At 42.2% G+C, this 15,397-nt stretch overlaps 1 protein-coding gene across 1 annotated transcript; it reads right to left on the reverse strand.

The window, feature by feature from the left end:
• Positions 1-2,185: 2,185 nt before the first annotated feature.
• On the reverse strand, positions 2,186-14,888 carry LOC139473790 (uncharacterized). Its single transcript, XM_071256550.1, has 8 exons — positions 14,583-14,888; positions 11,885-12,238; positions 10,361-10,706; positions 7,087-7,163; positions 5,038-5,220; positions 3,787-4,938; positions 3,297-3,534; positions 2,186-2,910 (listed from the first exon to the last, which is right to left on the reverse strand). Exons 1-8 carry the CDS (start codon positions 14,886-14,888, stop codon positions 2,186-2,188), a joined length of 3,381 nt encoding a protein of 1,126 aa, XP_071112651.1.
• Positions 14,889-15,397: the final 509 nt, after the last annotated feature.

A 15,397-nucleotide genomic window follows, 5' to 3' on the forward strand; every position in this document is an offset into this window, starting at 1 on the left:
CTCAAATAGAGAAAAAAACTTTCATAGAATATAAAACGTATAATGTTTTAACAATGGAATATGTAATGTCAGAACATATACATGCTTAAGATATTCCAGTAGACAGGTACACACAACTTCAGCACAGTACACCATCTTGTCTGACAGAGACAGTGCAATATCCTCATTCATTAATAGCACCAACCATAACCACTCAAAATAATGTAAATGCTGCACGCTTTCATGGCAATACCTGAACATTCAAATATATCGTCACAGAAAAACATGATTGACAATGAACTATACATGCTAAAGATGCATACTTACGTCCATGGGTAACGTGGGTACAAAAAGGGGAGGCATCAGCCAATGGGAAGGGACACGTGGGTAATAGTGAATTAAGGGTATGGACACCTGGCTTAGGGTGAATTAAGGGTATGGACACCTGGCTAAGGGTGAATTTAGGTTATGCACATCTGAGTAAACGTGCATTTAAGATATGGACTCTCGGATAATAATGCAATAAGGCTATTATGGACACATGAGTAAGGATGCAATAAGGCTATTAGGGACACATGAGTAAGGATGCAATAAGGCTATTAGGGACACATGAGTAAGGATGCAATAAGGCTATTAGGGACACATGAGTAAGGATGCAATAAGGCTATTAGGGACATATGAGTAAGGATGCAATAAGGCTATTAGGGACACATGAGTAAGGATGCAATAAGGCTATTAGGGACACATGAGTAAGGATGCAATAAGGCTATTAGGGACATATGAGTAAGGATGCAATAAGGCTATTAGGGACACATGAGTAAGGATGCAATAAGGCTATTAGGGACACATGAGTAAGGATGCAATAAGGCTATTAGGGACACATGAGTAAGGATGCAATAAGGCTATTAGGGACACATGAGTAAGGATGCAATAAGGCTATTAGGGACATATGAGTAAGGATGCAATAAGGCTATTAGGGACACATGAGTAAGGATGCAATAAGGCTATTAGGGACACATGAGTAAGGATGCAATAAGGCTATTAGGGACACATGAGTAAGGATGCAATAAGGCTATTAGGGACACATGAGTAAGGATGCAATAAGGTTATTAGGGACACATGAGTAAGGATGCAACAAGGCCATTAGGGACACATGAGAAAGGATGCATTTGGGGTATAAGGGACATATGAGGAAGGGTGCAGTAAGGGTATGGGTATGCACATCTGAGTAAACGGACACCTGGATAACTGTGCATAAGAGTATAGACACCTAGCCCCAGCAATAAAGGTATCAGGGACACCTGGGTAAGGGAGCATTAATGATTAGGACACCTGGGTTAGGGTGTATTAAAAGGTATGGAACGTGTGAGGCTTGACACTTATTGTAGGGTTGAAACATGAGCACTAAATGGGAAGAGCAGTCGACTTGGTTAAGGTCTTACATTAGTAGGCATCAAGATATTGCCAGTAAGGTCAGACCTTGTGACTGGATGACCTTTCTGATGAAAATCAAGGCCTTTCTTTGAAGTCCCTTGGCCAAGTATAGAATGGAACACTGGTATGATGGGAGGGGGATGATGGGAGGGGGATGATGGGATGATGGGAGGGGGAGATGGGAAGAGTGAAAAGGTAATATAGAAAACAACATTAAAATAAGAGTATAAAAATGATACATTCAAACAAAATATGCCGATAACAAACTTTGAACACTTCAGAAGTTCATAAGAACTTGCAAGGTTGACAGGTACTCTCCAGTGCACTCTACCTGGCTGGCAAGAAGTGCATTAACATCAGGTGGGAAACAGCTGGTCAAATTATCCAAGAACACTAATTCTGGTCAGTCGGGTTTCAAATGGCATCTTTGACCCATTGACAACACGGTTACATTCAGACATACCAAGTGGAAAAAAATCTGATAATTTCATATTTCCGTTTGTTCAAGGAATTTTTAAATATTACTCAAAATATATCATTGTGAAACCTGAAACAAGATTCACATGATCCTGACAAGTCTTTCGTCATAGTGTAAAGAATTGTGAACTAAACTTTTCATACTAACACCTTCACCAATCACTGACGCTGAACTATACAGACAAATATCTCAATGAGTTTACTCCCGTGTTAAACCATATATGTAATACCTAACCAGCATGATATTCTTCATAACATCCTCTAACACTGCTATTGGTCTTCACTTGACAACTGTCTACTTGTGCTGTCTTTTTGTCGAGGGCAAACCCAACTGAAGGTTGCACAAATTGCACCTGGTATTCTTTGGAATGCCCATAATTGAGCTATGTCCTTGCCCAAATGTTTCGACATTTTCAAAATACGCATCATTCCTATGTCTGTCTAACAGCCACCCAATGTCCACATTTTCTGTGTAAAACACTTCAATATTCAAGCAAACCGAGCATGTGCATGTGAATACCTGCCAACCATACACTGAGTTTTCTTTATACAGGAAGGGGTTGTTGAAAGGATTAAGCTGACGCAAGCATGTCTGACAAAACACATCTGCATCTGAACCCTTCCTTGTCATCACTAGTGTGACATAATGAGGACCTCTACTACTGGTGCAGTAGAAGTCTGTGAAATACAAGCAAGTGTCCATATCGAACAGTACGTCAGCAGGAACGTACAAACGCTTGTCACCAAAGCAGGAAGTTGAAGGTACTTTCCCTGTCGAAAATTGGACCGATGCACTGAAAAACAAACCATTGAGTTTCCCGTTGATGGGCGATCCCTGGTCTCCATTGTGGTCCTTCAGGTAGGGCTTCATGACACCATCGTGATTGTACAAGATGTCTCCAAAGTAAGGCCTGGGCTTGTTCCTGTAGAAGTGTTTAAGGTGGTGGTATTTGGAGCGACTCTTGCAGATGAACTCCTCGGCCATTTCTTGTAGTTTCTCAAGGTGTTTGAGAGTCAGCGCTGCCAATCAAAGAACAGTTTATAAGAGTCTGTAAACCATTAACTGGACATTAATGCCATTATCTTTCCATTTGACCTGAGTTAAAATTGATAATATAATATTTAGGCTCTTTTAATAGATGAGGTAAATTCATGATTAGGGAGTGGTCATTTATAATGGGGAGGATGGGTGTTGAGATTATGGATGAGGGCGGCATGAAAATCTCTCTCACACACGCCCACGCCCACGCCCACACCCACACACAAACACACACTAAAAAAAGGCCAGTCTCCAGTAAGTGTTTAAATTATTTTTTTCAGAAATACATTTGGAAGGTAGGAGTCTATTTTCGGATTATTGTATTTTTTATCTAACCCCAGGAAGAGAAAGTTAAATAAAATCTTACATGTGGTGAAGGTGAGGAAACTGGATACACTGTTGATACTGAAAGCCCTAAGTGATGCTGCTTGTCCATCCAACTCGAACATACGAGCTTCGTACTTCTCAGTTGCAATGAGTGAGAACGGGATGTCCAGTTCACCATTCTTCATGCGTCCCCGGATGAAGTAGACCTTCCCAGACTTATGGAACCGCAACAGCAGCAGCATCTGTCTGTCCTCAAGGTCAACTCTTGGAGGCAGCACCTGCCTGTCCTCAAGGTCAACTCTTGGAGGCAGCACCTGCCTGTCCTCAAGGTCAACTCTTTGAGACAGCACCTGCCTGTCCTCAAGGTCAACTCTTGGAAGCAGCACCTGCCTGTCCTCAAGGTCAACTCTTGGAAGCAGCATCTGTCTGTCCTCAAGGTCAACTCTTGGAGGCAGCACCTGCCTGTTCTCAAGGTCAACTCTTGGAGGCAGCACCTGCCTGTCCTCAAGGTCAACTCTTTGAGACAGCACCTGCCTGTCCTCAAGGTCAACTCTTGGAAGCAGCACCTGCCTGTCCTCAAGGTCAACTCTTGGAAGCAGCATCTGCCTGTCCTCAAGGTCAACTCTTGGAAACAGCATCTGCCTGTCCTCAAGGTCAACTCTTGGAAGCATCACCTGCCTGTCCTCAAGGTCAACTCTTTGAGGCAGCAATGGACTCTTCCATTTCACATTCTTCTGACCTGAGGCTAACTTATTCTTAGCTTTTGCTATCTTTCTCAATTTTTTCTTTTTAGCATTCTTAGATAATTGGTTACCACCAACTGTTGAGTTACTCAATTCACTAAAAGGTCTCTTTCTTCCAGGCTTAAGATTTTCAACTTTCTGTTGAGCTGGTTGATCAGAGACTCTGACTTCACCATTTCCAACCTTTGACCTCTTCACAGGTTCTTGCAGAGTTTCAAAATTTTCAAAACCTAAAGATACTCCCCCCTCAGAGTCACTGTCCAACACAGTATGGTTGTACCCATTAGAATGAAGGACAACAAAAGCAGACCTATCTGCAACACTTTCCCTGGAAACCGCATTGCCAAGGACAACAGCTTCACGGGCAGTAACAGCATCACCTGTGGCAACACCACACCTGCTAGCAACACCACACCTGCCAGCTCCACCCGTGGGAACCCCACACCTGCTAGCTCCACCCAAGGTGAAACCAGAGGCTCCCATGTCACCAACATTCATGGCAGTAGTGGTAGGATGTGACCCATGTTTCCTTGTTCTGGACTGAGTAATGACATTTCTGTTCATCTCATCAGTGACATCCCAGCCAGTGATCGGTGAGTACTGGGAGGTGCACTTGTTGCTGCTCACGGTGTCAGAATCGTCTGCGCTGGTCGATGCCGCAGACAACTCGGACAGTGAATCATAACACAATAAAGGGCGTAAGAACCGGCAAGGCTTGACAGCATGAGAAACATTACATGAAGTCCTCACTGTGTTGTTCCAGATATTGCAAATATTGTTTTGTGTACGGTTTAGAGTGGTACATTCATTACTAGTTTTTGACTTGATTGGTTTGTGTTTGGCGTTCCCAGTGGTGGTTTTCACGACTGCCTTAATACAGGCTTGTGTACTGACTAGTGTAGCATGTGTTTCTGTTTGGTGTGAGCTGGTGTTCTGCGTGGAGCATGAAGTGATGTCTCCTTTCAGAGCTGTATGGGCAGTGGTAAGGGCAGTGGTAAGGGCAGTGGTAAATGCAGAGCTAGAAGATTGGGGATGGGTTTGGCCAAGGAGTCTTGACCCATGAGCTGATGTGGCAGTGGTTGTGGTGGTCGTTTTCTCAAAGACAGGTCCTTTTGCAGAATGATCAACCCCTCCATGTCCCAGTTTGGGGGCACCTGGATCTTCAACACTCATTTTGTAATGGGTCTGCACCAGCAGCTTTGGGAACATCTGAAAAGATTCCTGCAAAAGAAGGAATTGCCGTCAATATTTGTAATTGGATTGGACCTATTTGGTACAATGTTCATCATTGTGTTCATCATAGTGTTCATCAACCAGGTCACAGCTTGAGTGAGTGAGTGAATGACAATTTGTGATTGATCACTGCGCAATACTTTCCATCAGGGGGCACTAGAAAACTGTCCCAGAATACCCACAGGGATCTAAGAATGGGGTACTGGGAACCTATTCTATCCCAGAATACCCACATGGATCTAAGAATGGGGTACTGGGAACCTATTCTATCCCAGAATACCCACATGGATCTAAGAATGGGGTACTGGGAACCTATTCTGTCCCAGAATACCCACAGGGATCTAAGAATGGGGTACTGGGAACCATTCTGTCCCAGAATACCCACAGGGATCTAAGAATGGGGTACTGGGAACCTATTCTTTTCCAGAATACCAACAGGGATCTAAGAATGTGGTACTGGGAACCTATTCTGTCCCAGAATATCCACAGGGATCTAAGAATGGGGTACTGGGAACCTATTCTGTCCCAGAATATCCACAGGGATCTAAGAATGGGGTACTGGGAACCTATTCTGTCCCAGAATACCCACAGGGATCCAAGAATGGGGTACTGGGAACTATTCTGTCCCAGAATACCCACAGGGATCTAAGTATGGGGTACTGGGGACCTATTAAGTCTCTTAGAACATATTTATTCTTAGAAGAGATGTTTACTTCCAGGTAATTTACTGAAGTTCCCTGTTAGAATTGATCTTCAGCTCCCCATGCTTGTTGTTAGAACAGGCCACGAATGTGATCCGGTGGTCAGACTTGGTGATTTGGTTGATGCACATCACCAAATCACAACTGTGCAGATGATCCCCATAATGTCAATCACTGGATTGTCTGGTCCAGACTCAATTATTTACATAGCGCTGTCATATATCTGACTAATATTGCTGACAATCCATTATCGTGGTCTTTCCATTTAGAAAATTTCACAAAGACGATCCAGGGAAGCATCAGTTTCATCTTTAACAATTCCACAGTTCTATTTCTACACAGCAGCCATTTTAGCCACCAAATACCCATTCTAGTCGTCTTGCAAGAAACATGGGTTAATGGGATGAAGTCTGCTCCTGAATCCCAATGGGATGAATTCTCTGCAAGAGGCAACAATGTAAAGAGGAACTTTTCTGATGCCGAGCTTAGTGTTATGTGACATTAATTTTGTTATAGGCAGTTATGATAGGCACTCATACAATAGCTAGTTTTGTTAGTGACCTCGATAGCTAGTGATAATGAGTGACTTCCCTCAGTGTTTACAGTCTGTCCCAGCGCCTGACACTTTTGTTTCCCTCCCATGAGACCCACTGAGGAGCCTGCTTAAAGGCTTGTTTACAGGTTTACACATCTGAAATTGTCGACTTCCATTACTGTTTCCTTCATTCAAGGGCCGAGCACAGACCTCATTCAAGAGCCGAGGACGGGCCTCATTCAACAGCCCAGCACGGGCCTCATTCAACAGCCCAGCACGGGCCTCATTCAAGAGCCGAGGACGGGCCTCATTCAACAGCCCAGCACGGGCCTCATTCAACAGCCCAGCACGGGCCTCATTCAACAGCCCAGCATGGGCCTCATTCAACAGCCCAGCACGGGCCTCATTCAACAGCCCAGCACAGGCCTCATTCAACAGCCCAGCACGGGTCTCATTCAACAGTCCAGCACGGGCCTCTATCAACAGCCCAGCACAGGCCTCATTAATTTATTAATTGTTCATCGATCTTGTATGGTCATTTACGAATTTCACAATCAAGTTCTGTACATTTCAACTTGGAAATCAACACATAACATTAGTGACATCAAAGGATCAAACCTTCATCACAAGGGCATCCATTAGGCTACGATCACACGTCTTCCTCCTCAGCACTAAAGTCTCCCACTTGGAATAATCTGAAAATACATAAATGCAAAGGAAGCATGTTAAAAGTTTCAAACCAGTCTGAAATGCTGTTTAACTTTCCTGTAATAAGGTCACGACACGATAACTGTCCCAATACTATGGGTGCAATATGATTCATATCCCGAAACAGTACTCGTATTTCATAAGTTAATATTCTTTCTTTTCACGGGGGAATTACCATGACTACAACCCTGAAACAAGTGTTTCTAAATTTCAGACATCAAAGATTCTTGAGTATAGTGCGCACTTTTTTTCCAAAAAACACAGCTGTGTAGAAGGGGGTGCCCCTAGCAGAACAAAAAATACAATTTAAACGGCAAATCAACATGTATGGTGATATTTTATCTTAAATTTCGTATTTGTACTGACCAAATTTCTCATCACCCGTTCGTTTGCCGAACTTCGCTAAAGGGGTACGATTTAAAAAAAAAAATTGTTTTTTTGCATAATTGTGTCTAAAAATGCCAAACTGAAAGCCTATCTTCACTATCACAGACATAATCATTCAATTTTCAAGCCCTGATCAATCTCAGCTCTTATGGAAATCAACAAGATTCAATGGAGTCTTTAGTGGAGTTCTAGTGACAGGCTTCAAAGTTTAAATAGCCATATGGTCATATGGCTACAAGTATTGTTTTCCAGGTAGCCAGTGGTAAAATCAAGAAGTCAAGCCGATATTGTAGGTAGCCAAAGGCTTTTGAAATTATCTTTTCTCAAATAACTATTACATGTACAAGTCATAGCACTAGTCTTGGAATTGTATATTAGTGGAAACTGTACATGCTGTACTTGAGTTTTGTTATTTGGGACAATGATGCAATTTATATTACATATCATATAGGTATATCTTTCCTTATCTAATAAACTATCAAGTAAAATAAAATACTCATTACATTAATATTAATGTATACTCAACAACAAAAGTTCCTGTGACACCAATATTTGAGTGTATTTTTCAAACAAGTAAAGTTTGGTTTTCAATATTGTAGTACATGTATGGAATCAAGTCACAAAAAACTACTACAGAAAAGCATGCATTCCATGCAAAAGTTGCCTTTTATGCAAGCACCATACATTTCACTACCCAAGAATGGGTATAAAAACATTGTTTAGCATCGTGCTGACAACAACCACTCAGAAAAACAACAAAATTATGCAATTATTCAACATTAAGAAAGGCCAGGCCTGTCCGAAATGAGCGTCTACGAGCCATTGGTATGCTTGAAGCAGTTTCGAGTCAATGTGATGTTGCAAAACAAATTAACGTCCACAGAATCACCATTTGGTGTTTATGACAGTGTTGGCAACACACTAATGCAGTCAGAGACCATCCTCGGAGTGGCAGGCCATGCATAACCAATAATCAACAAGACAACTGGATACGACAACACACCTACGAAATCGATTCCAGACAGCAACGGTGACTGCAAGAAGCATCCCTGGCCTTCGACGAATATCTTCACAAGCCATACGTCATTGCCTCAGATGTGCAGGGATTGTCACCAGAAGACCCCCCAGACAGGAAACCACCGTCAAGCACGTCTACTGTGGTGCAGACAACGTCTACGCTGGACGGCCATGCAGTGGGGACAAGTTCTATTCACTGACGAGTGTCGTTTTCACCTCAGCCACAGCGATGGACGGATTAGAGTGTACCAACGTCGAGGTTACGTCAATCATTGTGTCATAGAAGAAGATCGGTTCGGGGGGATGGGATTACAGCAAGACAGAGGACCTGTTTGATAGTGGTAGAGGGAAATCTCAATGGACAACGCTATCGTGACAAGATCATCCGCCCTGTTGTTCTACTGTTTTTGCATCATCATGGCCCAGGCATTACCTTTCAACATGACAACGCCCGGCCTCATATTGCTCGACTTGTTCAGGAATCTCTTCAACAAAACAATGTGAATGTCATCCCCTAGCCGGCTCGCTCCCCTGGTCTCTCACCAATCGAGCACATGTTGGATGAGATGGATCGGCGCCTTCTACATCAACCACGTGTTCCACAGACACTCCAGGAACTTTTAAATGTGCTCCAGCAGATATGGACAGATATCCCACAGGACTTTGTGCGACGCCTGGTCCATTCCATGAGACGAAGATGTGTTACTTGCATCATAAACAGAGGTGGACACCCATGCTATTGATTTGTAAATTGACATTTTGGCATGTTCATGTTTTTTATGAAATCACACATTTTCTGAAGTCAGTATGGCAAATGAAACCATTTGAACACTTACAGGAGTCTTTTATCTGTTGCAAACCGAAATTGTTTCAGATTTGGTAAAAAACATAACTTTGCATTAAATCTTATTCAATGTCAAAGGAACTTTTGTTGTTCAGTATATTTCAGTTCATTGTTGACTTTAGGAGGAATTATTTGTGAGTACAATTAGTAGCAGACATGTTGGTTTTTTTGTGTGTCTACATATGAGTAGCAATAGAATTTAGTCGCCACAAGATATTTTTCAAGGTAGTCATTTTGCGACCTCTGAATTTGAGACTGCAGACAAATTGAAATTTAGGTCGCATTGGCGACCGTTTTAGTCGCAACTTTGAGGCCTGAGTGAGTGGAGCATGTACCTCTTGAATATCTGCAATGGCTGAAACTCATCCTGCAAATAATTACCTCAACATGCTCAAACACATCCAGAACAGACCCATGAAGATTGGGGGTAGAATAGGTCTTCCGCAACCCATGCTTGCCGTAGGGTTCCTGTTAATTTACAGGGCGCAACTCTTCACAGGAAATATGGCTCCCTATAGAAGTTGAGGCGACTATGCTTGTCATAAACGTCGACTAACGGGATCGGGTGGTCAAACTCTCTGACTTGTTGGATGCATGTCATCGATCCCAATTGCATGAATCGATGCTCATGATGTCAATCACTGGATTTTCTGGTCCAGACTCATTTATTTACAGACCGCCATCATATAGCTGGAATATTGCTGAGTGAGGCGTATAACAACAAACCAACCAACCAACATCCAGAACAACTCTAACCAGTGTCATTCAGTGGACGTGGCCTATTTCTGTTTGTCTATAGAAACAAATGGAGACAAAACTGCTTGTTTAGCCAATCAAATGCCACTGAATCCATCATAATTTATTTATATATTCACAATAGAGGGAACAAAGAAACAAATGTTTGAGCAATTGAAAAGGATCAGCCATTCCACTCACCTTTAGCAAGTGTCAGTTTCACAGTTTTCCTGCCACTGACTGAAACATAAAAGGCTCCACTGCTCTTCCCGACCTTCCCAAGGCCATACACCTCAATCTTCACTCCCTTGTCCCCAAACAACGTGAAGGTGTGAGTGCCCGGCTTGTCCAGCCACAAGATGTTGGTGAGAGCGTTGTCGTCGTCGTCGTACACGGCCACACAGACGGCAGCCAGATCCAGCTTGTCCCGCTTCCATGCCACTAGCAGGGACTGGAGGAAGGGCTTCATCTGTCTCAGCTGAGTGGTGATGGTCTGACTGACGGTAGCGGAGGTGGGGGGCCTTGTGTAGGGCTGGTCTAGTCTCTTCTGAACATACATAAGGGTTGGTTGGTTGGTTGGTTTGTTGTTGAACACCGCACTCAGCAATATTCCAGCTACATGACGGCGGTCTGTAAATAATCAAGTCAGTACCAGACAATCCAGTGATTGATATCATGAACATCAATCCACGCATTTGGGATCGATGACATGCATCAACCAAGTCAGCGAGTCTGACCACCCAATCCCGTTAGTCGCCTTTTACGACAAGCATAGTCAGCTTTTACGGCAAGCATGGGTTGCTGAAGACCTTCACGGGTCACATACATAAGGGAAACCATGAGCGATGTCCTGTTTATTGTTTAACACTTCACTCAGCAATATTTCAGCATTATTATTAATATGATTAAGTGTGTACCAGACAACCCAGTTACTGATAATTTGTTATGATACTTGCAGCAGGGGTAAAATGACACTATTGACAAAGTTTCAAAGCTTGTCGATCCAGTCTGGTAAGTCGCCTTGTACGCCATACATAGGTCTGTGTGTTTATTATTTAATGCTAAACTCACCAATATTTCAGCTATATTGCGGCAGTCTATAAGTAATGGAGTGTGGCTGCTTGTACTAGTCCAGACTGATGCCAATTTATAGTGCTAGCACACTGAGATATTATGCAATGGTTTAACCCCAATCAGGCACAGCATAGCCCAATGACTTGGTTGATGCATGTCATCGCATCCCAATTGCGTAGATCGATGCTCATGATGTCAATCACTGGGTTGTCTGGTCCAGACTCGATTATTTACAGACCGCCGTCATATAGCTGGAATATTCCTCAGTGCGGTGTTAAACAACAAACAAACAGTATACTGACACCGAGCTGACCAGTCCTTGTTTTAGCTCCTAAATGCCAAAAGCCAGACAGGGTAACATCAAGTACCATCTTTAAACGTCTTTTGGTATGACGCGGCCGGGAATCGAACCCTGGACCTTCCGCTCTCCAGGTGGATGCTCTACCACTAGACAACGGCGGCGATATTAATGAGGGAGCATCTAGGATTCAAACCAGTGCTCATAGGATTCTGGTATGATTAAGGGACACAACTCTGTAATCTGCAAATGGCATCTACGACAACTTACTCATCATTGCCAATGGACAATTGAAATGTATCGATTGTTGGATTAATAACATCTCTGTTCATGTTCATTTTTTAGATACCAACCTTGTTCTTTTTATGTCGACGACGCATTGGGCCATGGATCCAATGTGGTGACTGAGGAACTGGGTATTGCATTGGAATTGGATTGGGAGCCAGGAACTGTTGCTGGGGAAATGGTTGCTGGGGAAACGGTGTCTGGGGAAACGGTTGCTGGGGAAACAGTTGTTCGGATAGGTCAGAACACCAGGACACAGACCAATCTTCTTCAGGCTGGTTGTTACACGGAGGAACAGTTTGTTCAAGGCCCTCGAAATATGCCGAAGGGTCGGAGTTCCAGGTCAGGGATACATCCTCTGTAAATTGGACATCATTTGGTGGTGCCACTTGTTCAATACCGTTCCAATATTGTGGGTACAACTGAAAAACATGACATCAAATGATCAGTGAATGTCTGAAGGAAGTCAATTAGGAGTCCTATTTGCTGCAAGGTGACGGGAGATGTGGCTTGTATACTGCACCACCAAAAAGCTGTGTCAGTTCAGCATGACAACATGCCAAGACCTGCCACAGCTTTAGTTGAATTATAACATCTTGAGGTTGTCTATGGCTTTAAGACTTGTTGATGATTACAAAAACAACAGCTTTGAGATATATTGTGATTATGAAAATAATTCTTTCTTTTTTTTGTTTTTTAACGCCGCACTCATCAATATTCAAGCCATATGACGGCGGTCTGTAAAATAATCGAGTCTGGACCAGACAATCCAGTGATTGACATCATGAGCATCGATCCACGCAATTGGGATCGATGATATGTATCAACCAAGTCAGCGAGCCTGACCACCGTTTTCGGCATGCAGATTTATTGCAAATTACAAAAACAATCTTTTCATTATCAGGTCACAAACAATGAGTAATAAAATGTAGGGTCAGCACATTTTATATATGGGTCAGTCAGGTAATCAGAACCACATTACTTAAACCTTATGTGATATATCCAGTAACTTAGACAGGTTGAAGACAAGGTGAATACATTATTGTGATTGTACTTATAACATGCTCTTGAAATACTGGTTAATGGGTAGTTACAAAAACATTGTAAATATGTTCTCCTGACAACTAGTTCCCATTAGGAATGTAACATCAAACTGTCAATGCATTGCATTTGTTTGTCCTACAATAGTACCATATTGATTGGAAGGGAAAAATTCCAACAGTATTGTCAATAGTATGCATAACAATCCATTGTTTCAATAGATGCAGTTAGTTGTGAGTTCAAAACCCGCCTGTATGTTGGTTGGCAACAATAAAGAAAACTTCAGATTAGAGTTACTTCCCTTTGGTTTCAGTAGTGACAGGGAGGAAATGGCTGTCTGAGATTGACAGTGTAGCGGCCATAAAATTTCCAAGTCCCGTGATAGGATTCGAGACCATGGACCTTCTGATCCGAGGTCGGAGAAAGGAAGGAAGTTTAAAGAAGTGGACCAAAGGGCCAATCAGAAGAAAGGTAGCATCTGACAGGTATTAAAGGCAGTCAAGATGCTTCACAGTGACATGAAGTGGTGGACATATCTAAAAATAGATAGGGGGAAGTCCAGGTAAAGCTGGAGAAATCACAGAGGCTGCAAAAGGGTATCAAGGTTGATGTTAGTTGGCTGACATTCAACTGCAGACAAGGACAACATATAATGAACACAGAATGAAGTGATGGTGATAATGGATGAAAAGGTATATATGTATATAATGAATACTAGGGGGTTATAAGTGGGTGGTACTTATGTGGTTAACTCATTCAGAGTTATCAACACCCGGCTACATCAGCAATGCTTTATTCATTTCTATTACATTGATTAATATCATTATCAAGCCTTAAAGTTGGTTAACTACTATTGCAATACTACTGCAACTACTTGACAACTATCTCAGTACTATTACAATAGTGTTTGAGCACAACTATCTCAATACTATTACAATAGTGTTTGAGCACAACTATCTCAATACTATTGCAATAGTGTTTGGGCACAACTATCTCAATACTATTGCAATAGTGTTTGGGCACAACTATCTCAGTACTATTGCAATAGTGTTTGGGCACAACTATTTCAATACTATTGCAATAGTGTGGTGTACTATTGCAAATTGGGATGGGTATTGGAGGTTTAAAGTGTGTCACAATATTTTACAATGCACAATGCATGTATTGCAATACATATCACGATATATTGTATAATTCAAAATTTTGAATTCAGAAGCAATTTGAAACATCAATGCAGGAGTTGATGTTCATCAATGAAAAAATACCAAGATGCTGGAACAGCATAATGTTTACTCATTCAATAATACACAAGGATGAACGCTCCGGGACAGTGATGACTTGGTGTTCCACCACTGCCACAGGAGAACTCCAGAATGCGAACTTGCATTTTGGAATTACGGAACATTTCGAAGGTACATGTATTTGGCAAGTGTTTATCATTAAGCACACAATATAAATCGCTATTTATACCGAACATGATATTGTGATGCCTATCATGGAAAGAATGAACCTCAATTTACCGATATACCAGTAATACTGCGCACCCTTAATTACAATAAAATTGCAATAGTGAAAATAGCCTGAGTAGTTATCCCTTGTTCCCATGGTTTCCAATGCAAGATACCAGTAATTCCAAGTGAAATGATGGGTCAGTCATATCAAAAGCAATTCATTTATTGAGAGTGCCAAACAATGAACACAACAAGCACATTACAAGAATTATACCCCACTCACCCCTGGAGGACTCCATGAGTTATCCCCCATGCAACTGTATCCCCCCTCAGATCTGTTTGATCCATCATTCTGGTCCGGTCTGTACCAATGGGGCTGTAGCGATGGTGGAGGCCTCATTGGATACGGGGGTCTGAATCTGGGGCGAAAGTACCGAGGGAATTCTTGTTCGTGATGACCTTTACCTCTCTTCTTGGCATTGTGGGTAACCATGTTGTAATGGTTGGTGAGGTAGTCCATGTTGGGGACGTTGCACCAATTCGGGAAGAAGTCCATGTTTGATAAGGGATCCCACGACATTGTGAAAGGACCCTGAAATTAAATCGGGACAAATTTAAGTTACAGCTGGTTGGTTGGTTTGTTGTTTAACGCCGCACTCAGCAATATTCCAGCTATATGACCCGGTCTGTAAATAATCGAGTCTAGACCAGACAATCTTGTGATTAATATCATGAACATCAAAACACGCAATTGGGATCGATGACATGTATCAACCAAGTCAGCAAGTCTGACCACCCAATCCCATTAGTCGCCTATTACAACAAGCATAGTCGCCTTTTACGGCAAGTATGGGGTTGCTGAAGACCTATTCTACACCGGAATCTTCACGGGACTTTTTTGTTACAGTAACTTTCATCAGTGAAGAAGTTATTTAAAGTATCTATCATCAGGGAAGAAGTTATTTACAGTATCTATCATCAGTGAAGAAGTTATTTACAGTATCTATCATCAGTGAAGAAGTTATTTACAGTATCTATCATCAGTGAAGAAGTTATTTACAGTAACTATCATCAGTGAAGAAGTTATTT

The sequence above is a fragment of the Haliotis cracherodii genome, unplaced genomic scaffold, assembly GCF_022045235.1.
Source record: "Haliotis cracherodii isolate W230 unplaced genomic scaffold, xgHalCrac1.p SCAF_3, whole genome shotgun sequence".
Taxonomy (NCBI): domain Eukaryota; kingdom Metazoa; phylum Mollusca; class Gastropoda; order Lepetellida; family Haliotidae; genus Haliotis; species Haliotis cracherodii.

What these genes read in the sequence shown, in the direction of transcription:
- LOC139473790 (XM_071256550.1), bottom strand. Translation starts at nt 14,888, where the DNA reads ATGTCGTGGGATCCCTTATCAAACATGGACTTCTTCCCGAATTGGTGC. An exon ending in TGGATGCCCTTGTGATGAAG is followed by an intron (nt 5,221 to 7,086) that starts GTTTGATCCTTT and finishes CTTCTTTTGCAG; the next exon opens with GAATCTTTTCAGATGTTCCC. An exon ending in TTGACCTTGAGGACAGGCAG is followed by an intron (nt 3,535 to 3,786) that starts GTGCTGTCTCAA and finishes GAGGACAGGCAG; the next exon opens with GTGCTGCCTCCAAGAGTTGA.